General features: G+C 33.9%; 1 protein-coding gene across 1 annotated transcript; it reads right to left on the bottom strand.

Annotated features, from left to right (window-relative positions):
- Nucleotides 1-2,164: 2,164 nt before the first annotated feature.
- On the bottom strand, nucleotides 2,165-4,538 carry LOC131158470 (ankyrin repeat-containing protein ITN1-like). The gene is made up of 3 exons (XM_058113339.1): nucleotides 4,085-4,538; nucleotides 3,469-3,884; nucleotides 2,165-3,262 (listed from the first exon to the last, which is right to left on the bottom strand). The coding sequence occupies exons 1-3, from the start codon at nucleotides 4,536-4,538 to the stop codon at nucleotides 2,165-2,167; spliced, it is 1,968 nt and encodes a 655-aa protein (XP_057969322.1).
- Between the last annotated feature and the right edge of the window lie 16,002 nt (nucleotides 4,539-20,540).

Consider the following 20,540-nt stretch of genomic DNA (forward strand, 5'->3'; position numbering starts at 1 on the left):
TCTGATTCATATCTTTGGAATATTGATTTTTTGCTGAATTGTGCATTGCTTAGATTCCAAGACACTGCTTGTTTTGAACACTCTTGAGCATATCATATATTATACCATATTGAGTGTTGTTAGCACAACTATTTGCATCACTAAGCTTACATAACCTACATTATTGATGTGTATGTGATTGCGCATATTGGGTGCATATCTGCTTTACATGAAAGCATAATCACTGTACCATTTGAGTGAACATATTGTTGTATTTCCAGGCGTGGCCTGAGGGGGCAGTAATCCAGCTTGATAAGGATTGTGTAAAGGTTGGGGTTAGCCCTGTGTTAATTGACCTGGTTTTAAAGGTTGAGGTCAGCCCTGTGATAATTAACCTGATTTGTTTAGGTGCCGCTCCACCTGTTTAAGTGAGCAATTATAGTAGTGATCCTTGTGCTTGTTAGCCAAGGCGGGGACGTAGGCATAGTTGGCCGAACCCCGATAACATTTCTTGCGCGTGCTTTTAATTTCCGCATTCTAGATTCCAGCACATGAATGTTTATATTTTACTATTATGAATGATTGGGTTTATAATTGCATAAATAGACCCTAGGTGGTGGAATACTGCTATTGGATTCGCTAAACCTAGGAATAAATTTTTAATTTCCAATTCACCCCCCTCTTGGGAATACACCAAGGCTAACAGTTTCCTCTTGTGAAGTTCTTTCATACCATATTCCCCCATATGCCCAAGACACATATGCCACAAGACGGTTTCATTAGATTTAGTATCTACAACTGCAGCTCCACCTATAACAGTAGTTCCCTGCAGTGTGTAAATATTCTCATCTACCTTTTGCCCTTTCATCGCCGTCAGATTACCTTACCATACCTTCATGACCCCAACTTCGGACTTGTAATTGAATCCATTACAATCCAAGATGCCAAGTGAAATTAGACTCTCCCGTAACTCTGGTATGTGTCTTACATTACTTAAGGTTCTCACAGCACCATCAAAAATTTTTATTTTAACATTTCCAATGCCAATGATCTTACAAGAAATATCATTGCCCATAAGAACTAGACCTGAATTTACAAACCTGTAAGTGCTGAACCACTCCTTATTTGGAGTCATATGGTACGAACATGTCGAGTCTAGAATCCATGAGTTCATAAGGTGATCCAACCCCAACGAAACTGAACGTACATCACCATTACTGCAAACTGAATTTTCTTCTTAAACCATATTTGTTGATTTTGAAGTCCCCTCATGCTTTTCAGCGTTTCCTTTCTTTCAATTCGGACACTCCAGTTTAACGTGCCCCTTTTTATTGCACTTATAACACCGGATGTCCTTTCTCTTCTTAGATCAAGTACGGGATTTTTAACTCGATCCACTTTGAATTTTCCTTTCCCACACTCATAGTTACCTGACTCACTCTAAAAATGAGCAACACGAAGGCAATCCCAAGTATAGGAGTTTAGTCGTGTAATAATTAGCCCAAGGGCTAGATCGTCTCCTCAGGGAATGTAGTTTAATTTCAAGCTTTATGTAAATCCCAAAGAAAATAAGAAAAAAAAAAATTTTACTAAACATAGTTCAGATTCGGTTTCTAGGATTTTTGAAATTTTTGTGATGAAATTGAAATGACACAAAAACTAAACTATAAACCTAACACGCATAAAATTAATGACAAGAAACGGAAAATAGGCACAATAAGATAGCGATACCGAAAGTAAATGCGGAAAATAATCCTACGTTTAACCATTCAGACAAGAAATAAAACCTTTGTTTGAGAATTCAGACAAATACCATAAAAAGCAAAAACTTTATCACACAACTAAGACATTTAACCTTAAAATCACCAATCCTATAAAATGTTGCCTTGTATATGTCATTTGTTGCTTGTATATGTCGCTTCTATAAGTCATACTTCTTTACACACACTAGCAAGATTAACTAACAAGTTCAAATTGTGTGTCATTGGCTTAATTGAGACTTGGTGCCATCACAGTATCAAGACGTGCTGTGTGAACTTAGACCTTTTTCACAGTAGGCTTGAACTAAATTTAAAATGAAACTCTGCTTTCTGAGGAGGGAAGTGTACAAAAATTAGTGACAGGAGAAATTCTATGCACAAACAAATTCTTGCTTTCCAAATCAGTCACTTCTTAATGCAAATGTTCAATATGCATGACATCCTTGAAACTGCGCACTGTATACATCAGAGTTGCTAGATTGTGACTGGCTTTTGTCTCTGATGTCAGAAATAGTCTTTGCTAATTTTCCATTCCGATTTTTCCGACGCTTCATCTTCCTTAACTGGTGCTGAACCAACATAACCCCCACATAAACAAAAACAAATCCCACACTCCCTGCACTGACAGACAATAGAATCTCAAGTGTCCATACCGTCCCATGACTATGATGTGTGATCACCCATGCAGCTGCAACATAAGCTGTTGCCATGAATGAAACTGCCAGCCACATAACCTTATGAGAAATTATTAGCAGCCTCATCAGTGTTTTTCTTTGAAAGGGGATTATGCTGACTAAAATGATGACGATGCAGAGAGATATGAACAATGCAAGGTGGTTGCTCACTGCAAATATCTTGAAAGCTGTTGTTCTGCCCACTGTTGACCGTCCTTTCAGGGTTCCTTCCTGGTACACACCACCAGGCGGGTTTATTCCTGCACTGAAAGTAACTGTGGCAATCAAAATGGCAACTACTGTGATAGTGTTCCTGGCATTCTGTAGTGCCTCTTTGTATATCTCATGTTGTTCCTTGTGACTTCTGTAAATTTCAATGCCTTCCTGCCTGTATTTTTGGCTCAGATGCTTTATTTTATCTGAATTGGCATTGGGACCCATAGTTTCCTTTGATGAGGGCATTGGTTCAGATGGGTTTTCTGCCAGAACTACAGATTTTTGCACAGCTTTCCGGTGAGAATCCACCGATATTGAATTTGGTCCTGTGCTCAATGTGGGCAACTCACAGTTGTGTGCAGAACTCCCAGCTTCAAGAATCATTTTGAATACTCGTTCAAGTGTATCTCGAGGGCTTTCATGAGGAAATTGCTGGCAATTGATTTCTTTGGCTTCTGTTGTAACAGATGACTGTTCAATGTTCGTCTTGTATGCATCTTTCTTTAACATTTCTTTAAGGCGCTCAATTTCTGAAGTGCTTCCAGCTTGTTCAAGGATGTCCAGCGGAGTATATCCTCTATAGTTTCGATAATCCAAATCCACTAGTACTTGACTGATGATGTAGTTTGCTAACTAGAACATCATGGAAACAAGAATTGAGTTAGAAATTTTCTTTCTATACTGATTAATTAATGAAATAAGCATGGATTAATTTGTTCTTTTTCCTCCCGTATTGCCAAACTCCACCTTTAACAATCCATAATAATAGTAAAAATGAACAGAATGTAATGTTAATAATGAGCATGCATTCTCTTTATGCAAGAGAGAAGGATCCTTACATTATAATGTCCTCCAGAAAGTGCAAGATGTAAGATGGTGTTACCAAGATGGTCTGGTCGGTGAAACAGATCGGTGCTGTTGAAAAACTTTGCCAAGCATGTGAAGGCATCATATTGGTTGAGTCTGGCCATAAGGTGAAATGCTGTTTCTCCCTCTCTTGTGGAAAAATTAAAAGAGCTTGGGTTAACTGACACAAATTCCATGAGGACTGCAACTTTCCCATTCATTGCTGCCAAATGCAATGGAGCGAAACCGTTGCAGTCAAATTGCAGCTCGACATCCAATTCAAGGTTTAGAAGCATCTTTGTAATTTCCGAGTGCCCTCTGCTGCAAGCACAGTGCAATGGAGAATAACCATTCTTGTCTCTCTTCTGAGCGAGGTTCGGGCATGCTTGCAATACCTTCCCAACAATATCTGCACATCGGGCCCTCAATTATTCTCAGTGCATATTAAGATTCTGGTTGGGGAATTAAAACACATCTCAGTTTAGGTCATTAAAAAAACAGACCAATCAGAAGAGAAAATCATGGGGTAATTATCAATCAATAAAAATGGGACTGCAAACTTCCCACATGCATTAATAGGATTGCGTTTTAAGTATATTTGCAACTTACCCGTGTGCCCTCTCGATGCAGCGACATGAAGACAAGTTTGATCCATCTCATCTTCTTCTAATCTCAGTAGCCAGGGCAGGCCTAAGAGAAGATTTACCGTGTTAACATGCCCAAAACTACATGCTATGAACAATGCACTCTGGTTTTCACTGTTCAACTTACAAGCCACCCAGGGATTTGTCTCTAACAGCAGCGTTAGGACAGTGGCATTGCCTCGACGACATGCTTCGTGCAATGGAGTCTCCAGCATCCAGTTCTCAGCCTCAACAAAATCCGGACGTAACTTGATAATTCTGGATACCAGATCAAGATGTCCAAATCTTGAAGCTAGGTGTAAAACTGTGTTCAAGGTTTTCACACCTCTGTGTTCGATAATTGTCTCATTATCTCGTACTAGGCTCATAAAAGTAGAGACGTCGTTTGTGACAATTGATTCGCAAAGCCTTGTATCCATCTTCTTCAACCAAGTGGCTGAGTTCAAGATCACCAAATGCTGGAAAGTACTGTAGAAATTGGGAATGCAGAATGATAATGGAGACTGAGCTCTATGCAGTTATCTTTGCTCCTTCTCCCACTTTTATAAACGAACTTTGGCAGTAGAATGGCCAACTTCCCAACATTTTCAGGGAAACATCCATCAAATTCTCAGCATCTTCTAGGAAAATCATCTGCCATTGCCGCATCTAAATTAGCTAGGCTGACATATATTTTCGAAGTCAACGAATGGTAGTTTGAACTTTGTGGTGAATCTGTGATGGTGTATTGGACAGGGCCGGCTCTGCCTTTAGGCAGTTGAGGCGCCAGCCTGGGCCCAAAATTTTTTTTAATATAATAATATAGTTTTTGGGTTCCAAAATTTTTTTTAATTAAATAATATTAACATTATTTATTATGCTCTATTCCGACTTCCCAACTAACAAATAAATGAAATTATATTTTAAAGTGTAAAATAAATACAATTTATTTATTTTTTTTCAAGACTTATTGACTTTTCAACTAACAACTTTATTATATTTTTAATTATTTATTATTCTCATCTCTCTCTCTTAGTCTCTCTCTAAAAAATTTTTTTCATCTCTCACTCTCATCTCTTGGTCTCTTTATGATTTTTGCTTTGACTCTTGTGTTCATCATCGTCGGGCCTCCGATTTTTTGTAATTTTCATCAACTCTAATTTTAATTTCAATGTTTATGTATTATTTTTCTATTATTTTTACTCTGAATTTTTTTTTTCTATTTTTTCTTAGATTTTAGAAACTTTGAGGTTAGAGCGTTGTATCCGGTAAGGATCCGATATCTCTAAAGTCTCGCTCGCCGATCGATTTGTAATAATAAGAATAATAATCAAGTTATATTGTTTCAATCTATTATTTTTATAAATTTATTAAATTTATTTTTATTTGTTTACATAATTTGTCAATTTATAGTTTGTGTTAATTTTAAAATTTAATTATGTTAACGAGAAAATATGAATCCAAATATGAAAAACGAAGAAAAAAAAATAGAAGAATTAGTGTAATCTCAAATTATTTACCTAGGGCCCCATATTGTGAAGAGCTGGCCCTGCTTGGACTCCATCAGTTCATTCCTCCATCTTTTCAAGGGCGGTATTTTACACAGCTGGTTTCCTTCCAGAATTTCTATAGAAAATGGCTCGACACATGTACCAGAAGGAAACTAGCAGAGAAGCTTCTTCTATAGTTCCATTTTCCAACATGAAAATTTTGACACGCTGAAGATGCAACTGCCAATAACTTTCCTAATGCACTAGGTCGATGGATTTAGAAGCTGTAGATCATAATCTCTGATAGGGATTTTTTCCCCAAAATTTTTAACTTTTAACAAAAAAATGATGTAACAAACAACAACAAACCAAGTCTTAAGTCCCATCAGGTAGGATCTGCTCTATAAATCATTTTCTGCCAATTTATTCGACCGAAAAATTCAACACTATTAAAACCTAATTGGTAAGGATTGATATAATGGTGATCTAATAAGTTTTATGCTGGCTGTTAGCTACTTAATGCAATCCTCCTCCGAATAGTAAAAAGGTATTGCACGCACAGAAGACCAAGTTTTTAGCATCCTAGCATGTTGAGAAAATTTCGAATTGTCGTCCAGTATTCAATTTCAAATCTATCTTATCCATTTTACTGAGTTTTGGGTTTCTCTCAATTGTCCATAGAATTGTGGATAATTTCCAAATGACAACGCGTTGCAGGATAATCACATTGAATTTTGCAGTAAAAGACTCGATCTTCAACATAGGAGCACTGAAAGCACAAGAGGCAGATGACCCTTCTAGGTATTTTCTTTCAAAAATACCAAAACCTGGAATTGAAACTTGTGGAAGCTATTCTGATTAAGTGAACTTAAGGCAAAGATGGGTTAATCTCTGAATGCAGTGCATCGTGATGGTATCCTTACTCTATTCTTTGTAACCGCTAGCCAAGGAAAAGTAATATCTCCTATAAGGTTTAGTTTAGTGTTAACACAATTAGAACAGAAAATTTATAATGTACATTGTATTAAAAAAAAATGGGGTAAAAATATTGATCTCCCCTACGGTTTGGCAAAAAAACATTAAACTTTCCTGAGATTTCAAAATTTTTAAGGACTTTTTTTTAGATTTCAAGAATTCTAAGGATGTCCCCTGAGATCTATGACAGGTCTCAAGAGAGATCTGTGACATTTTTGAAATCTTATCTCAGCTCAAGTTCATGTTTTTTGCCGAACCTTAGAAAAGATGAGCGTCTTTTACTTTAAAAAATATCTGGGAGCCAATAAATTTACCTAGCTCCAAAGAGAGATTTTGTATACAATGCGTTAGGATTAAGGTTTCATTTAGATCAAAGATTTTATTTATGAAATGGACCGGGTTTGGTTGTGTAGTTCAACTTGTGTATCGAGCCTTTAATTAAAAAAAAAATCAATTTATTTGATTTGGTCTTACTTGCTAAAGAAGCTTGGATATCCTTGGGCGAAGCTTCTTATATCTATTTACTTCCTGGGCTCATCAGCTTTACTTGGGAAGAAATAAGGGTCATTTTAATTATGGAAAATATTTTTTTTTATTTTATATTTTTTAATTATGAAATAAGGGTCATTTTAATTAGGTTTTTTTTAATGGATACTTATTTTATTTAATATTTTTTATTTTTTATTTGCTTTTTGAGTGTGATTAAATCTCATATTTAAAAAAATAACAACTTGAATAATATTAGGAAAAATAGTGAATTGGCTCGATCAAAGGTCAACCAATTAATATAAATTTGAATTTTTTTTATCTATTTAGCATTCATATTTTATACACAAGAGAACTAAAATTCAACTTTATAATTTTAATTTATAAAGTATGAATATTGAAATTTCAATTTATGTTTTTTTTAACACTATGTTTAATAGGTTATTTGAATTTTAAAATATTGAATTATGTTTTCTGAAAATTGCATCAAGCAAAAACTTGAAGTATCAAATTATTAGGTTTTTTTAATGGTTTACTTATGTTTTAATTTTTTTTCGTATATCTATTTTTAAGAAACTCAATATAATAATATTATTATTTTGTCATGTTGATGTCAATTGATCGTCTCAGAACGATTGGACCGACTAAACCATTTAATTTAAGAATTAGTTAGGTTTTTGATTTACTTATTCAATTTTCAAAACATTATAACTGATTTTTCTTTTAATTTATTTACTAAAATTGATGTAATTTTAAAAATATCCTTCTATAAAGGATAAAATTTATTTTTTCTACATATACTTAACAGTTAACCAATGGTCAACAAATGCTAAATTCATTTTGTCAATAAATTTAATCTTCAAGGAGTTCTTTGGTAGTTTTCAAAAATATCATTTTATAAAAAAATAAAATTATTTATTTTTTCACATATACCTAACAGTTGACTATTGGTCAATACATGCAAAATTCATTTTTTCAATAAATTGAAACCTCAGGGGGTTCTTTTTTAATTTTCAAAAACTCAAGAGGTGGAGTGTCATTTTTTAAAAAGTTAGGAGTTAAAAATTTACTTTTAATGGTGGCTATGTCCACCACATTCATATGGTCGTTGAAAAATTTATTCTACTAAGAAGAAAGGATGAAGAATTGATACTTGCTTTCTAAGTCTGGTTAAATCTCATATTTAAAAACATAACAATTTGAATAATATCATGAAAAATGATGAATTCGTTCAATCAAAGGTTAATCAATTAATATAAATTTGAGTTTTCTTTATCGATTTACCATTCATATTTTATACAAAAGGGCCAAAATTCAACTTTATAATTTTAATTCATAAAGTATGAATTTGAAATTTTAGTTTATGTTTTTTTAACACTATGTTTGATAGGTTATTTGAATTTTAAAATATTAAATTATGTTTTATTTGTTTTATAATGTGTTTAGTCGTTAATTTTTTATAAAAATTGCAGCTAGCAAAAAACTTGTAGTATTATAATTATTAAGCTTTTTAATGATTTATTAATGTTTTTAAATTTTTTTATATATTTATATTTTTTTAAAAAAATGACATTCTAATATAATTATTTTGTCATATTATGTCAATTGGTCATTTCAAAATGATTGGACCAATTAAACCATTCAATTTAAGAATAAATTAGGTTTTCAATTTGTTTATTCAAATTTCAAAACATTATATGACTAATGTTTTCAATTTATTTACTAAAATTGATGTCATTTCTAAAATATCATTTATAAAGGATAAAAATTATTTTATTCACATATACTTAATAGTTGATTAACGGTCAACGGATAGAAGATTCATTTTGTCAATAAATTTAAACTTTAGGGGGTACATTTTATAAAGGATAAAATTCATTTTTCACATATACTTAACAATTAACTAATGGTCAATAAATTGAAGATTTATTTTGTCAATAAATTTAAACCTCAAGAGCTTTTTTTGTAGTTTTCAAAAACTTAGATGGAGTGTCATTTTTGAAAAACTTAGAGAGCAAAAATTTATTTTTGATGGTGGCCAAATTCACTACATTCAAATGGTCATTGAAAAAAAATATTATATTAAGAAGAAAGGATGAAGAATTGCGACTTGTTTTCTGAGTTTGGTTAAATCTCATATTTAAAAGCATAACAACTTAACTAATATCAGAAAAAATGATGAATTTGTTCAATCAAAGTTCAATCAATTAATGTTTTCTTTATCTATATAGCATTCATATTTTATACACAGAAGAATTAAAATTCAATTTTATAATTTTAATATATAAAGTATAAATTTTAAACTTTAAATTTATGTTTACTATGTTTAATAGGTTATTTGAATTTAAAAAATTTTGAATTATGCTTTATTTGTTTTATAAAGTCATTAAATTTTTTTTATTAAAATTGTATCTAACATAAAATTTTTAGTAGTATAATATGAGAGACGCCAAAAATTACGTGGTTCGGTCTAGATTGACCTACGTCCACGGAGCACACCACAATTCACTATTAAATCGAGAGAAAATACAAACTCTCTCTCTGCTCTTTCTGCACTCTTCCTCATGCTCTGTTCTACACACCTCTACACTGTATTTATAGATGGCTGAAGGAAATACATTAAATGGTGATGGAGGAATTACAATAAATCGGCAATCAATAGCCATGGACACAGCTCAATGCGACTTCAGCTTGCACCAGCTTGCACGCGGCACTAGCTCACACACGACACCGTGTCTCTGGCTCCAGCTGCTCAACAGTATCTAATTAACTATGAATCATCTTTGATTGAATGAGATGGTCCTCAATTAACTCCTTAACAATCCAATAAACATTGAAATTTTAAGAAAGAATGTTGAATCAAATGCGATTTAGGAATGTCTAATAAGACATCTAAAGGAGAGGATTTTACTAAATAAATCTCCCTCAAAACTTTTATAAGTGAGGTATCATAGGACCATACATGCACACACACACAAAACACGATATGTACAAATATTAAACATACAAAATGATCATGCTAATGCATCATATTTAAGTAAAAAGGATCTTCAAAATATTCCCATATTTAAAAAAGAAAAATTCAAGAAAATTTCTCAAATTTTTCTACATTTGTTTTAAAAAAATTTAAAGAATTTTCTCCATTTTATTTATTTTTGGTATTTTATTTTATTTTTCTTAATTTTTTTAGTTCTTCGAGTCAAAGATAGTTCAAAGAGTTTTTATTTGTTTTGTTTCTAATTTTTTTTACTAGTTTCCCAAATTTTTGAATTAAAAATAAATTAATAATTTTTTTTAAAAAAAACGAGGTGGTCCAAGGATAGGGTTGTCACGTGTCAACCACTCGAGGTGATACATGGCAACAACTGAGTATTTTTTTTAAAATTAGGAAATGACTTACGTCACCCGCCACGTGGCATAGGACGATGGGTGCAAGGAGTTGGAAACAGATTGGTGACGTGGTAGTGATCCAACTGTCCAGTGGACGGTCAAGATCGTGTCACGTCACCTCCCAAACACATAATCCTAGTAATGTCATACAGACATGTGTTCTACTAACTTTTTTTTTAATGGTTGAATGGAGAATTAGGTTAGTATTAAAATTTATATTAACCAATTTTTCAGAAATCAATTCTAATTTTTCAAATCAAATACATTCTAAAATTCTACAAATTGATTTTGTCATACAATTCTCCCTATTTCTTAACCATTCTACAGCATTTGTTCAATCAAACCCAACTTTAATCCAAGTGACCAAAATCACATACATACATTAGAAATTGAGGGTACTTAACTCTTAGACTTTTCCCTCTCTAGCCACTGTTTTTATCAGCAAAGCTCTCCCTCCTTCAGATTCCTCTACTTCGATTTTTCCTCTAGTCTTTTCTCTTTGCTGCTTCTTAGTAATTCTCAACTACTCCTCTTTCTTTTCCCACTTGGTAGAGCCTCGCCTCCTTTTTAAAATCTATCAATCTCACCCTTAGTCCTTCTTTTCTTAGTATCAATTTTCTTCTCCCCCTCTATTCCTCTGAAGAGCTTTATTTATAGGTTAAGGGGGAGAAACACTAATTAATTTTTGATTGATCAATCAATCTTGATTAATCAATTAATTTTGATTGAACAATCAATTTTAAAACAAATTGGCTAATTTTTTTTGTTGATTTGTTTTCATTTACTAACCAATTACTAACCCCTTTTTATATGCGTGTAGATACCTACATTGGAAGACTGACCCACCAAGATGAAATTGTTGTTGTTTTTTTTATTTTATTTTTTCATTTTTTTATCTTGAATTTTTTATTGTACTAATGAAATAAAATCTAACATTTTGCTATATAATACCCGGACAAAATGGGGTGTCTACAATTATTATTATCTTTTCCTTAGACCCCCTCCTACTTTTTTCCTCTATGTCAAGAACAAACGATGATCATAATTTTTTGCTGTATAGGACACCGAGTCTATTTCACATAATGGAAGATAGTTTCATCTTCGATCTTCTCATACCGCTCAAGTTTCAAGTTTAAGACCTACAACATGAAAGTCTTAAACTCTAATTAACTATTAGGCTGTCCTTTACATGTGATCTATAATGATGTTTTTGAGTCTAATGGCCACATCCTCATTATCCAAGTTTCAACTAAGGGTTATATTCCCAGATGAGAACAGAAGTTAAGGTACCAAAGAAAATATTCACTTTGAGTTTGGGACTAGAAGGATTTAAAATGGGAGATGAGTTACCCTTCGGATCATTCCAATCTTATGAGCCTCCTTTCAAATCCCCCCACCCTTCCTAAAAAAATTTACCCAAAGAAGACATTCCAAGTAGTATAGGCTGAACAAGTTACACTATCTAAAAGATTGTACAACACCCATTGTAGTACTATAAGTTTAACTAATTAGCTAAAAGTGTTATATTGCCACTTTACCTAAAAACTTAATTTGTTAGATTGTGGACCAATAATATATATCAAACTTTAATACTACCCCCCCCCCATGTGCAGTCCGATAGCACGTGCAAAGAAAACACACAAAATTTTTTAAATACCACAGAATAAATGCGGTCGACTAGACTAGAATCCAAGATCTTTTGGTAACTAACTCTATTACCATCTTAGATTATCATTTTACCTAAAAGTTTAAGCTGTTAGGTTGTAGGTCAATAATGTATATCAAGTTTTAACAAAAAGTAGAGTGCAAATTTAGCATGTGTATGAATTAACAAACACAGAATGCAAAATAAAGTAGAAGTAGTAAGCAATCATGAAAGTAAATAGGAGTCAAACAATAAAACTATAAAGTAATACAATTCATATTGTTACACCTCATAGGCATTGCATGTTTAATACAGTTGATAAGTAGATTAAACACATTAAAAATAATTAATGAATTATACAAAATTGATAAATATTCATTCTCTCGGAAAAAGTTTTCTATGCGATTCCTATTGTGATTCTATGGAACATCGATTTGACCATAAAGTCATACTTTTATTTTTCACTAAGGCATAAACTCTACTCAAGAAGTGTTGACCTTGTTAGTCACATCCGGTTTTGATAATGACAAATACTTGTTGTATTTGATGGATGTTTGAGGATATGTGCAGGTATACAGTTGGCAGATCAAAATGATGGCACAAGAAGTAAAAGTTGAAAGCCCTGAAAATCCTATTTATGTTGTATTTAATTTCTATATTCATTATGGATCTGTAATAGTAAATAAATTTTGAGCTATAATAATTATATGCATCACCTGCACGGTATGATAGGTAAGCTCAAACAAAATATACCTAGAATGACCCTAGGACACTCGTACATGCACATATATGCTCATTTGGAAAGGGTGATCACATAATTAAATAGAATCGAAATGCACTTAAAATGCATGTACGGTCGACCGTACTTCACAAGTACAATATCTCTCGGTCGACCGAACCAGTGACCGGGTCAACTATTTAACCACATCCTGGTTGACCAAACTCCCTCCGAGTCAACAATTTGACCATACGGTCGACCGAGCCAAAATCATAAGCCAACAACCTGGTCGATCGTACCCACACGTGGGAGAATCCAATGCTCCGGTTGACCAAACTACTTAGTTCAAAACCTCCCAGTCAAACGAACCACGCGGAAAAGAAAAATCGCATTTGGGACACTATGTCCGGTCGATCGAACTTTTAGTTCAAATCTTACCCAGTCGACTGAGCTTACACAACTCGGTCAACCGAACCTTGCCTTCGGTCGACCAGTGCTCTCGGGTTGCCGCAATATTTTTACCGCGGTTAAAATAATAAAACGGGGTTAATTTGGTTAAAATGTTTTAAAACAATTATAATAATTCTCTATATGTCTTGGACAACTTTAATCAAGGAGATGTCTATATATACCCCCTCATTTGAAATAATTAGTATCAGATTAGCAAACTTGATTAGTGAAAATTCTCTGAATTCCAAAATCTTTTTTACTCACTTCCAAGCATCCCACACTCATACTTACCTTGCCATATTGCCAAAAATTCGTTTGTAAGCGTGAATTGAGTGTTCTTGTCTTATAGGTTTGCTCTCTCAAATTTGTGTTTGATTGATATTATCTTGTTTGAGAGCAAGACCTCAAGTTTTCTTATGAGACTTTATTAATAAGTCTTTCCTAAGAAGACTTCACTTGAGCTTCTGAGTATTGCACTATCATTGCAATATCTTAAGAAGTTATCATTCGATTTTGGTTGCTAAAATATTTTCAAATCATTTTCAAATATCTCGTGTGTTTCATTTTGAGAAAAATGTTTGGAGATATATTTGTTTATGTTCTAAATAACTTTGTTGCAATATTCCTTGAGTAATATTATTTTTGAACACAAAGATCAAATCTTTTTGCAAACAAAATCTTTACATCTCTTGAGGCTTATATGTTGAGAAAAATCATTCGTTGAGATATCTGAAGTGTAGCAAGCATCTTTGTTTGAGCATTGTGATTGAATATATTGTGTGATACAAAGATTATATTATTTGCACTCTCACGCACTGATTGCAACGCTTGCATAAATATTTGAAAGTAGACATCTTAGACCACATTGAACTTACTTCATTATATCATTTGGTGGTGTATGTGATTGTTTATATTGGGTACATATTTGCTTTACATGAAAACATAATCACTGTACTATTTCATTGTGATCATATTGTTGTGTTTCCAAGCGTGGCCTGAGGGGGCGGTAATCCAGCCCAGTAAGGATTGAGTGTAAAGGTTAAGGTCAGCCCTGTGTCAATTGACCTGATTTGTTTAGGTGTCGTTCCACCCATTTAAGTGAGCATTATAGTGGTAATTCTTATGCTTGTTAGCCAAGGCGGGGACGTAAGCAATTTGCTGAACCTCGATAACACTTTTGTGTGTCACTCCTCTTTACTGCTTTTTGGTGCATGCGTAGTTAATTAAATTACATTATTTAATTTATGGTACATATTATAATTGATTTACTTTACTTGCACTAGATTTACCATAGGATTGTGAATATACTGCTGTTAGGATACTCACTTAGGGCATTAATTTTTAAAAGTACCAATTCACCCCCCCTCCTTTTGGGATCATGGTAAAGCTAACAATTGGTATCAGAGCCACGTAGTATAGACTAGTAGTTATTTTGCAAAAGATCTTATATGACTCATAGCTCTGTGACCCCTTTCCCTGAGAGACCATCTTCCACACAACCTCCGATTTTCAGTGGTGTTAATTACACCTTCTAAAAACAGAGGATGTGCATCTACCTCCAAAATACTAATTGGAAGGTGTGGATTATCGTTTCTAAGGGAAATTATGTTCCTATGAAAACATAGGGTACAACTAGAGTTCCTAAAACTGATGATGAATATGATGATGAGAATATGTGTAATGACCTGCTATTTATTTTCCAGTTCTATTTTTTTTTTTTTTATACTATGAAATTTATAATGCTCTGATACCTACTAGATTAAACCAAACCATCAACCTAAGCAACAAGAAGCTAAAATCACACAACCACCACCATATATAAATATGTACAATACCAGATAGCTACAGTGTTCCCAAACTATACATATATGAATGTTTCCCAAAATACCCTCAACTGTGCTGGAGCTGTACAGAAATACTCTCAACAATACTCACTCTCCTGATAGGGCAATACTGAAACTCCTCTATCTGCGAGTCTGATCTGCTTGCCTACCTAGATCACCTGAAAAATATTAAAGTAATGGGATGAGACGACGCTCAGTAAGACGAAATATACTATTACTAGTGTGTGGCAAATGAGTTTTAATACTAAGAAGATTTGTTTCTATATAATCATGTATAACTGAATATGTAAATATAGTACAAATAATATAACCACCACCTTCCCATGTTGCTTAACATATCTATATTTTAGGTTTCTATATATAATACTTTTAATATATATACATATATTCCCTGTTTCTTTGAAACTGTACATACATAATAATAACTGAAAACTTTCCTTGATGGATAATTGTATGTCATGATTTAACCTCTCATAACAGGGTTGTGCGGCCCGTAGGCGGAATCTACCCTGACTGGCTGACCAGGATAAGCCACTATACTCCATCAGTATGATCAGCCCTCCTTAACCCATATCGGATAGGGAGCCTATCCACATGTGGGCATGTGATCGACCTACTTACCACGTATTATCTAAATAGGTGGTTGCACTTTATTCTGTATATAGCAACAGTACCGTGCTCTGTAATCTGTAATGGTCCATCAGGGTTTGATACTATATAATACATCTCTATATACAACTATCTATTTTACCATGATTCTGTAATAATTGTATTAACCATGACGTTATGATAAACTGTATCCGTATCAACTATATTTCTGAAATAAACTATAAAATTGTATGTCATGGTACTGTAAACTGTATAATCATGGTATACTGTAATTACTATAAAACATATTCACTATCTGTATATTTTGTAAAACATAACTTTAAAAAATACTGTAAAGCATGTTTCTGTACTATATCTATATTCTCAAGTCACACAGCAATTTAAAACATATTATTCATAATTAATAAACTGTATAAAGTTCTGCTGTGAATAATAACCTGGTAAAAATATATACATTTCATAGTAAAAATCATTCTAGAACTGCCTAGCATAGCATATTTCCCTTACCTAATTTCTGCTAAAATCTCCCTACTGTGACGGGTCCTACACCCGCAGGGTTTTCCACTCAACACCCTGAAAACCTTATATCCCATAACAAAATTTACTATTTCTACATCTACAGCATTTCCTACAACTGCTAAAAAGTCAAATTTCAACAAAAAGGTCTTACCCTAAATCTGAAATGAAATCCAACTTTGTCCCACCGATAATCCGCTCTGGCAGACTTAGAGAGAACTTCCTAATGAGCGTCATGGTGGCCTCAGATCGTCGATCCGGCGACTAACGGGGCCGAAATAGAAGAGAGAGAAGGGAGAGACCGTAGAGAGAGAAAAGATAGGGTTTCGGTGAATTTTCTACACAAGAAAATGAGTTTAGCTCTATTTATACTGCGGCCTTTGTCGATGAGCCACGTCATCTCATCGACAAGGTCACGAAGAAGGTTCGTCGATGAAACTCGTCTTCATCAACGAGGCCCTCTTATACCCTCGTCGACGAGGACCCAATAAATTTTCTCGGGTCAATGCATCCCAAAGTGCAACGTCGTCGACGAAGTCGGCTAGCTCCTTCTATTACTATTTTCGTTTCCCTCCCTCTTTATTATTTAAATACCGTTATTCTCCGGACCGTTATAATATGAAAGTTGTTAGTTTGAATGCCATTGCTATAAACATTTTGTATTGTAGTCTTGATGTAAATGAGTTTAATAGAATTATGGCATGTGCTACTGCAAAAGAAATCTAGGATAAGTTAGAAGTCACATATGAGGGTACTAGGGATGTGAAAAACAGTAGGATAGATATGTTGACTAGTAAATATGAGAACTTTAAGATGAATGTAGGCTGGCATGTACACTAGATTCAAACACATCATATGTAACATCCTCAAATTTTCATTTTTTTTTTTTTTATAAATTATAATAAACTACTCCAACACCTGCATGTAATGGGCACTCCTATGCAGCGGAAAAAAATAAATCACATAACCACACATACATGTATATACAATACCAGAATTTAGTATTTTTCAACCATAGCTTTATACAAGACTAACCCTTCCAACATCACCTACCCCAAAAATATACAGAACTCTATCAAAAACTCACCCTATAACCTGGGTAATCAACACTCTCTCTATCCACGAGCCTAATCTGCTCGCCCTGTTGTCTTACCTGAAAAATGATAATGTAATGGGATGAGACAACACTCAGTAAGTGGAAATATGCTATTACAAGTGTGTGGCAACTAAGTTAAGAGTACTTTTAAATAGTAATTGAACTGTAATGAAATAAATAATCTGTAAAGCATATCTTTCTTTCACAATTTAAAATATATTGTATCGTCTGTATTTTCTACTTTTCATACTGATAATACCATACCATATTTAGCATATACTGTAAAAATGTATACATATACATAACTGTGCTTTATCCCTAGGGCTCTGTACGTCATGATTTGACCACTTATGAAAGGCTTGTGCGGCCCGTAGGTGAGACTTTACCTGGTCGGCCCTCCAAGTAAGTCATCATACTCTACACTACCTTAACTCGACCAAACCGCATCCTCTCCTAAGCTCGGGACTGGCTACTACCTCTTCTAACCGGCCCCCTCTGCCCAGTGTACTAGGGAGCTGCATCCTCTTCGAGCACGGTTAGACAGTACCCACACACTATCTAAGATATGTGGTTGCACTTTATCTGTATATAGCAACGGTACCGTGCTCTGTAAACTGTATCTCTCTGTAATCTTTCCACAGGGATCTGATACTATATACATATATATACTCTTTTACTATTTTCATCATGTTCCCCAAAATTACCATAATGTTATCTTTATGTACTGTAAATACTGTAATTTCTGTATACTGTATTTGTAGCATCTTGATGCTACCTCTGTATATCTATCTATATACTCTGTCTATATACTCTGTATATTATGGTAATAGGAAAACATGGCATGCTATAACACTGTACATACTTTTCTATATAAAACTGTAATATATATTCTGATCTGAGTAAAACTGTATACATGTATATGTATATATATATATATATATAGGCATGCTATAACACTGTACATACTATTCTGTATAAAACTATAATATATATTCTGATCTGAGTAAAACTGTATTCATGTATATGTATATATATATATATATATATATATATATATATATATATCTGTATCATGAAACTATTCATATAAAAATTGTATAAATTTTTCATCACGTGAAAATCTACTCAGGCCACACAAGCATTTAAATTCATATTCTGTAAATACTATATAATAAACTGGTATAAATATGTGTCCATGAAATCTCTAATAGCATTATGAAAACTCCTAGCATAACATATTTCCCTTACCTTAACTTTGAAAAGTCCCTATATAATTATGGCTCTATACCCGCAGGGTTCCTAGTTCAACTTCCTGAAAACACAATCCCCCAGAACAAAATATCAGTATTTTCTTATCTACAACATTTCTTATAACTAAGGGAAAGACAAATACTGAATAAAATGTCTTACCCTGAGATTGGGATGAACTCCAACCCAATTCTTCCAACGATCAGCTCCGGCAAACTTGCAAAGAACTTTTCCAGGAGCGTCGTGGTAGCCTCAGAACATCGATCCAGCAAAAAACAGGCTCAAAAACGAAGAGAAAGTGAGAGAGGGACGTAGAGAGAGAGAGAGAGAGAGAGAGAGAGAGAGAGAGAAAGGAGAGAGAGAGAAAGTGGTGTTGAGTATGGGCAAAAATTCAGGTTTTTCACTATTTATACTGCCAGATTCGTCGACGAGATACGTCACCTTGTGACGAGCCCTTCATTAAATTCGTCGACGAAACCCTGTATTCATCGACGAAATTCAGAGCAGCCTATATCCGTCTCTCGGTATTTTCTCATCGACGAAACCCTGTATTCGTTGACGAATTTCCTTATTCACTCGTCGACGAAGCCTACTGCCTCCTTCTGTTCCTGTTTCCATTTTCCTCTCTCTTTACTATTTAAATATCAGTATTTTCCGGGTCGTTACATCTTAAACTCACTACATGCATTAGGGAAGACCTATCCCACATATGAGATGATTAGGAAGATCCTTAGAGGCTTGCCTCTTGTTTGGGAAGCCAAGGCTACAGCCATTTCTGAGGGTAGAGACCTTAAGACTATGACTCTGGATGAATTGATAGGTTCCTTGATCACCTATGAATTAGCTATAAATGAGAGAGTTAATGAACACAATAGGGCGAAGAAAGTGACTGCATTGAAAACCTTCACTAACACATCTAGTGAATGCAATGAACTTGACACTTATGATGATATAGCCATGCTAACTAGAAAATTTAGCAGATTCTTTAGGAAGAATAGAAAGCTATACAAAAGATATAGGGAATCTGCATCTGAGAAGGGAGAGTCCAGCAAAAGAAAAGAAAAATCAAATGCTCCCACGTGCTACAATTGCAATAAAGTTGGGCACATCAAACCGGACTACCCACTACTGAAAAAATAGGCTAAGAAAAAGAAGAAAGCCATGAAAGCAGGGACCTCATAGGATAAATTAAGCAGCAGTGACTCAGAATCAGACCACAGCGACTTTGAGGTCACTAATCTGTGCTTGATGGCACACGGTGATGAGGTATCGTCCTCTTGTTCATTATCTTCGTATTATTCATCTGATGATTATGATTCTAATTGCATGCCTACATTTAGAGAATTACAATGTGAATATATTAGTGTATCTAAACTGTTGAGTAAAATGACCAAAGAAAATGATGATTTGAAAAAGAAATGTGAAAATTGGTCAAATTGTTTGGTATTGCAAAAACCTCTCATGCTTCGATTTTAAAAGAAAAAGATGTGACTATTGCTGAGTTTGAGAGGAAATTGGAGGATAGCTTCAAAATTATTTTTAAATTCACCGAGGGCAAATGCAATTGGTCAAACGTTCAGCGACAATGCAAGGGGGCGAATCATCGGCGTAGGTAAGGTTGGTAAGGATCCTTCCCTCGTTATTGATAATGTTTTATTAGTTGATGGGCTGAAGCATAATTTGTTGAGCATAAGTCAATTATGTGATAAAGGATATAAGGTATCATTTGAAAATGATAAATGCATAGTTGAAAATAAATCAGACCACAAAGTGCTTTTTACTGCAGATCGCCATGAAAATGTTTACACTACCACTTTTAATAACTTAGCTTCACAACAAGTAACTTGTTTTTCTGCAATAAATGAAGCTAGTTGGTTATGACATAGGCGTTTAGGATACACTAGCATGGACTTATTGTCAAAACTAGTAAGAAAAGAATTAGTAAAATGTTTGCCTAAAATGTCATTTGTGAAAG

Source organism: Malania oleifera, chromosome 6 (assembly GCF_029873635.1).
Source record: "Malania oleifera isolate guangnan ecotype guangnan chromosome 6, ASM2987363v1, whole genome shotgun sequence".
Lineage (NCBI taxonomy): Eukaryota > Viridiplantae > Streptophyta > Magnoliopsida > Santalales > Ximeniaceae > Malania > Malania oleifera.

Excerpts from the sequence above, each read along its gene's own strand:
- LOC131158470 (XM_058113339.1), bottom strand. The coding sequence starts at position 4,538 with ATGGATACAAGGCTTTGCGAATCAATTGTCACAAACGACGTCTCTACT. Across the intron at positions 3,885-4,084 it reads TGCATCGAGAGGGCACACGG|ATATTGTTGGGAAGGTATTG; the intron begins GTAAGTTGCAAA and ends CCCGATGTGCAG. Across the intron at positions 3,263-3,468 it reads TTTCTGGAGGACATTATAAT|TTAGCAAACTACATCATCAG; the intron begins GTAAGGATCCTT and ends ATGATGTTCTAG.